Source organism: Glossina fuscipes, unplaced genomic scaffold (assembly GCF_014805625.2).
Source record: "Glossina fuscipes isolate IAEA_lab_2018 unplaced genomic scaffold, Yale_Gfus_2 0, whole genome shotgun sequence".
Classification (NCBI taxonomy): domain Eukaryota; kingdom Metazoa; phylum Arthropoda; class Insecta; order Diptera; family Glossinidae; genus Glossina; species Glossina fuscipes.
The window spans coordinates 6,117,230-6,123,691 of NW_023998414.1; the positions used below are offsets into that span (position 1 = coordinate 6,117,230).

The 6,462-nt window shown below is 32.3% G+C and overlaps 2 protein-coding genes across 4 annotated transcripts in view; one reads left to right on the top strand and one right to left on the bottom strand.

Moving 5' to 3' along the window:
• LOC119634015 overlaps nucleotides 1–269 on the top strand; it is a 968-nt gene extending 699 nt beyond the window's left edge. For both annotated transcript variants that reach the window (XM_038027920.1, XM_038027928.1), the window contains one exon: nucleotides 26–269. In XM_038027920.1, the coding sequence (XP_037883848.1) occupies nucleotides 26–137 (112 nt within the window). In that variant the 3' untranslated portion in view covers nucleotides 138–269. The remainder of the gene's footprint in view (nucleotides 1–25) is intronic.
• The window catches only part of LOC119634001 (putative GPI-anchor transamidase), a 62,513-nt gene extending 57,076 nt beyond the window's left edge, over nucleotides 1–5,437 (bottom strand). The window contains exons 1-6 of one of the 2 annotated variants that reach the window (XM_038027908.1): nucleotides 5,296–5,436; nucleotides 4,721–5,235; nucleotides 4,539–4,656; nucleotides 4,194–4,304; nucleotides 3,966–4,126; nucleotides 2,725–3,893 (exon numbers count right to left, since the gene is read on the bottom strand). In XM_038027908.1, coding sequence (XP_037883836.1) covers nucleotides 3,797–3,893; nucleotides 3,966–4,126; nucleotides 4,194–4,304; nucleotides 4,539–4,656; nucleotides 4,721–5,235; nucleotides 5,296–5,361 — 1,068 coding nt within the window. In that variant the 5' untranslated portion in view covers nucleotides 5,362–5,436 and the 3' untranslated portion in view covers nucleotides 2,725–3,796. Of the gene's footprint in view, nucleotides 1–2,724; nucleotides 3,894–3,965; nucleotides 4,127–4,193; nucleotides 4,305–4,538; nucleotides 4,657–4,720; nucleotides 5,236–5,295 lie in introns of those variants that run through there. The other variant, XM_038027900.1, reaches the window with a different exon arrangement.
• Between the last annotated feature and the right edge of the window lie 1,025 nt (nucleotides 5,438–6,462).

Below are 6,462 nucleotides of genomic sequence, written 5' to 3' on the forward strand. Positions count from 1 at the left end.
TAATCGTTTTTTAAAATTTGTATAGTTGTCCGGCCATGGCACCGCCCAAGGGTTGTAAAATGCGCGATTTCGCTAACACCAATCGTGGTTACCCCGAATGCTGTGAACGTAAATACGAGTGCGGTAAAGGTGTTTAAGTTACGAGAAAATCTCGTGTAATTTATGATACATAAGTGATATTATTTTAGTTGCATCAATGTTTAGTTTAATTCAAATAATTTAAAAATAAAAAAGAAAACAAAAACAAAAGCTTGTTTTAATAAATTAATAAAAATGAGTTAGAAAAATAATTTATGGATAATAAAAATTAATTTTTTTTTAACAAAATCGTTTATCATTGAAAACTAAAAGAAAAATAAGAAACCGGATGTTGTGATTGATATTCGATACATGCTTGAGTTTGAGTTGTTACTCTATTCTAAAAAATAAATATATTTCGAAACAGCGAGCACTGTAAACGCAACAAGCTATGGAAACGTAAGCATACTATTTTGTAACTGTAACATAGCATATCTGCCAGCGCAGTGCTCCAACACACATATATATTTGTTGTGTCATTCTGAAACATAACACAATATATTCAAACAAAGCGCCTAAGGAATGGATCCAATAACGCAATGTGTAGATTATTTTACTACTTAAACTAAACTAAAGGCAACAAGTTTTTTTTTATTAGCAACAATTTTCTGCTAACTAAACAAGAATCTTTAGACCGTTTAAGCTTGACAAGAGAAATAAGTGAGAACCAAGTCGAATAAACGTTGTTTTTAAAAGGCGGACAGACAGACGGACAATGTAAGTTACTTATCTTGTTCATGCTGGTTGAGGATATACACCAAAGCCTATTTCTGTTCCTAACCAACACTTAACTTAGGAAGGAAATTTATATCGACTTGTACATGAACCTTGAATGCCCACGAAAAAGTAGTACGTAAATATGTTATAATGTTACACTTGGATAGGGCACAGAGACGTCTGAATCGACAAACACACAACAAAAAATCAGAAAGATATCTGTGAGGTATATAACGTATTTACCCAAGCGATTAATTTTAATTCAAAGCGATCTTATAACTCATTTATAGAAGAAGAGAGTCGAGTTGTCCTAAACCTATTTTTTTTATACATGTCACCTAAGGATGTGGAATACGTTCGTTTTGTTAAAACATTTGCAACGCTTATAAAGAAGCTTTAGAGACCCGCACGAAGCATGTATTCATATTCTTGACCAGCATCAAATTATGAATCGATTTACGAATGTTCGTCGGCATAATGGCCTTTGTAAATATTCTCTTGGTCGCAAAAATCAAGCTATCGATCTCCGTGTTTCAAAGGTAATAAAAAATTGGTTTCTTGCCTATTACTTGTAAATTGTACACAAATTTTAATGCATATTCTACGAGCGATGCCGTAGCACCAGTCGAAAGATTTGACCACGCCTACCCGCTATTATAGTGTATCAAAATTTAATTTTTTTTCTCAATACCTTTATAACGCACATGAGCAAGGTTTCAAACTTCCAAAAAGGTATAAATTCTTGACCAGTTTCAAATTTGAAACGCATCGAAGTCTGTCTGTCTGCCCCGTCTGTGTAGTATCTATAGTAAACGTTCTGCCGTTCGCAAAAAAGAATATATTGAAAAAGAATTTGTAAGTGACCTAAACTTAGGCGCGTTCACGCTTAGTATAGAGCATGAAAATGTAGTTCATTTGTCGTTGTTGAGACATCAGTGACGGGTATAGAAGATTCGATCGCGACAGAAAATAATTTTCTTATTTCTTTTTTTTCCTTTGTGTACCTTAATCGAGAAGTTCTTTTCCAAACATGTTTTGTAACATGTGAAGACCCTTTCACGATATGAAAATTTTTTGCAATAATTTTATCAGTTTGACTCGTTGCTTATGTAAGTATGTGGTCTTCAATTAAATCAATAACAGTATTCTATTAAACGAGTACTATCTATAAACCAAAAAATGGAGAGATAATCTAATATCTTGGATTTTGCAGCCCAACTCCCAAAACCATTGGTAATTGCACCTAATTTCCTATTTTATTATTTCAAATTACTATCAGCACTAGTCCTCTATTGACCCTCGCCTTGTTCCTTCACTGTATATAACTAGTATTCGGAAATATCAAGATCAATACAGAGAATTTGCCTTGGTTACATAATAACAACACACTAATGAATCTTTCATAAAATCTTTCAACTTTAATCTACAATTTGAGATTGACTTTCTTAAAGCAATCGTGTTCGGAACAACTAATCTTATGGGCATTAACTTAACAGCACTTGATTAAAGCAATTAGACTCAATATATAATTTTCCTTCGTAAAATATAGAGTTGGTAGCTTATATTAATAATACTGCATTTTTATTCCCTTTTTTTTTCCTTTAGTTTAAGAATTTATTTCATTAGCGTAAGAAACATTATAATAACAGTACTTCAAAAGTCTTCGAAATATTATTTGCTCTGGTTGTTATGGATAATTAAATATTAGTGATAAGATATATACCGAGTTTCAATGGTTAAAGTAAGACCATGAAACGTTCAACGCTGCACTTGCCATACATAGTTTTGTAGGACAATAAAAGGGGGGCAAGTATAACAGGGACAAGTAAAAATATTTTAAAGAACAAGTACGAAACTTATGGTCGGGTTCGAATCTTTTATACGCATCACCGTTATGCCAAAAAAGACAAAAGAAATAAAAGAATAAAATTTTCATGCTCTATATTATGGAGTGGGGGCGCTTGATTTTTTCTATTCTCAACATAAATGTTTTTTTACGAGAGATGTATGGCCCTTAGAGGCGTGTGCTTTCAAATTCTTTCTTTATTTTCGCTAACGGTAGAATATTTACCACAAACATTACAAAATTGCGGGAACAGACAGGTGAACAGGCGCGCAGATGACCATGTTTAAGTGTATCCTAAATTTGGAATTGGCCAAGAATTAGTATACTTTATGATGCGTTCGAAGCTTGTTTCTGCGCGTTATAAAGGTATTGAAAAATCAATTCAATTTCGATACATTACAATATTGCGTAGGTGCGGTCAAATTTTCTGACTTTTGTGCAGATGCTACAACATCGCCCGTAAAGTACGCGTTTCAATTTTTGCATATTTACTGCAAATAATTTGACTAATAAGCAAAAAATCAATTTATTATTACTTTTGAAAAACAGAGTTGTTCTAAGTTTAGGTGGTGCTGTGGGTGTGTCCTTCGGCCGATTTGACGCATTTTTAATACCAACCTACGTGCAAGAACTTTCAATGTTTCTGACACATCTGAAGGCGATAGCTTTTGTCTTGCGGTCAGGAGAACGTTTACAACAGACAATACACTAAACAACTTGTATAAAATAAAAGCAACCATGGTATTCCTTGGCTTTGGTAAATTCTTTACCGGAAAACAGACATTACACTTAAGAAATTTTTGAATGAAACCTAAGGATACTTTTTTGGATATTTCACGATAGTTAACATTACTTCTAACTCCACTGAACGCTTTCTCTGCACAGTTTTTATCTATTTTTCACACGCGGTAACTGCCTGCGGAAGCATTGTTTATTGATAGAATTAATATTCACGGATCATTTCAATGCCATGATTAGAGATTCCACTACAGCACGCATAATTAAGCCATAGAATTGAAATTAAAATAATCTTAAAAAATTTAAACTCAACGAAGATAAGCTAAAAATATGAAACCAATAAAGGCGAGCAATACGATTTGTTTTTTATAAAACAAGAAAATAATTTATTCTAAGCCTTTTAGAGTTAAAAGTTTATTAAAACGCATCCATTGGAAATTGTTGATCCATTTTCAAACGTAAATTCAACTCGTTGTAACAATCGCGTTTTTCTTCCATGACCTTTATAAAATCTCTGCATTATGATAAAAAAAAATCAAATAGTTTTTAGCCAAATTCTCTTACGTTCACTTTCATTGCAACTTACTCTTCATCGGCTAACGTTATATTTACTCGACCAGTTATAATTTCTGTCGGTCTTATGCTGCCGAAAAAATCAGTAATGGGCACTTGACTAGGATCCCGTTTGTATAAATCTTTACGTACACCGACTGTCGATATGCAAGCATGTTTCGGACATACTTTCAGCTGCGCAAATTTTTTAAAAAGAAATCTTTATATTAAATTGTCATTCCTTTTACAAATTTGTACTCACAAATTCGGCCATTGTTTCATCACCGTTGGGTTGAACTCTTTCCAAAAATTCAAGAGCATAGTATGTATAACGATCAATCATATATACACCTATTGAGGGATCAACATGATGCTAAAAATTTCAAGCAGAAAAATAACGAGCAATTTTCAGCATCTTTCAAGACACTCTATACACAAAAAAGCATTTTAGGTTCTTTTTACGATCTTAACAAGCAAAAAAAATTTTGGTAATTTTGAACAAGAAAAAAAATAACTCAAAGTACAAATTATTTAAAAATTGAGATGAATGAAAAAAAGGTCAGTTAAGAAAAATATATACATATATAAATAAGATAAAGATGCTTACCGACAACGAATCTTCACCCACTAAGCTACTGGCTACGGCCAAGATATTGGGTGATGTGAATTTTTCATATAACGAGGCCGCTTGACAAGTGTCCACCATAAATAATAGTTCGTTATAACTAAAAATTAAGTATTCTATACCAGTGCGTTAATAAGTCACAAATTGTTTTGCTTTCTTTTTACCGTTTCTTTTCCCACATCTGTTCAACAGCGTCGGCCAACTCCTGATTGGTTATCTCTTCGGAGTCTTGAAATTTTAAGAACCCGTCACCACCGTGTCCCGTTAAATAAATTAAGACATTACTACCGGCATCTGTTAATAACTTCTTTGAACGCGCAGTACCATTTTGGGTACGACCCGTTAATAATCGCACAAAGTTCTCTACCGTTACTTCATAACCGCGATAATCGACCTCGACATCATCACCATAAACATTAATATGTTGCTTAGCGTTGTTATACACTTGTCCCGGACGCGGATTACGGGGATTACAAGCCATATCATCGGCTATCATTAACACAATTTGTGAATCCGGTATACCTAAACGTTTAACCGAACGATAAATGGATAAAACATTAGCAATATGGCGATAGTTAAACCAAAAACGCGAAGCATCAACTAAAACGGCCCAATTGTTCGTATGCGTAGAACGTTGCACTGATTCCACATATTTCGCCGGCAATTGCGAATAAGTTCGCTGTAAACAAAAATTAAATATTTAAAACATTAAAGAGTTTACAAAATTTTCAATACTCACCTGTTCACTATAACTTTCCGAGGTCGCTAATAATACAATTAAGCATATTTTTAAAAGAATTAACATAATTTTTTATTTTAATTTAATTTGTTGCAAAATATTTCAGAATTTATAAAATTTACATTTGCTTGCGATGGGTTTCTATTCTCACTAAACAGCTGTTCCCGTAAACTTTGATATAATGAAACTTGGTAGCACTGATTCTCTTACATTGAAGCAAGTGCTGTCAACTTTCCGCTTTATAGAAAAGCCAATAATAAATGCCGTTTAATTTCAATATTTTTAGTATTTCTTTTTCTTTTGAACGTTAAATGAGATGAAAATAGGATTAAAAGAAAAGTAAGAAAATAGAAAGTCCTTTGTAGAAAGATTATTAAAATTTATTTAATGGCTACATATAAGAAATATAGCACCTGGTAAATATATGCATATACTAGTTGTTTTTTAAGGATTCATACTTTGTTTTTTTTTTGGCTTTAAATCTATTGCGTTTTAAGTTTTAGCTTACGACGTCTTCCGACGTCTTAATGGCAATATCAAGCATCTTTTCAAGTAAAGTGTATCATATATTGGTTCGTTAACATTAAAAATTAGATTTCAAAGTAAAAAGAAAAATTATTAAATTTTCCACAGGCATTAGTTAGAAAGTTAGCGAAGAATTTTTTAAGAACCATGTAACAGTTCCGCTGCCTCTATACATTGCCTCTCAATAAAAATGCATTAGTTAGCAAAAAAAATTGAGCTAAGATCTGATGCCTGTAAACAACATGAGCATATTGTAGATTAACATTTCCGGCAACATTATGTATCACTTCAGGTGAAAATTTTCATTCATGGGCTGCCCTTAGTATCACATTTATCGTTTCGTGACTTTATAACACTTTTTGCTCCCTCGGAAAATAAAACATTAAAATCAATTTTTTTTCTACCAATTCTTTAAGTATAAATGAACTTCACATATATATCGATTAATATTTTCTTCAAAACATTAATTTAAATAGGGCCTGTTAAGCCAGGCATTTATGTTCACCGCAGACCATACAGAAAGCTTTTTTTTTCATTCAATAACAAACTTTGAAATAATTTTCAATTTTTTAGATTTTCATTTATGTTCAATCATTTCCTTAGTTAATGCTAACCGCAAATATCTTTCCATAATTATGTTTA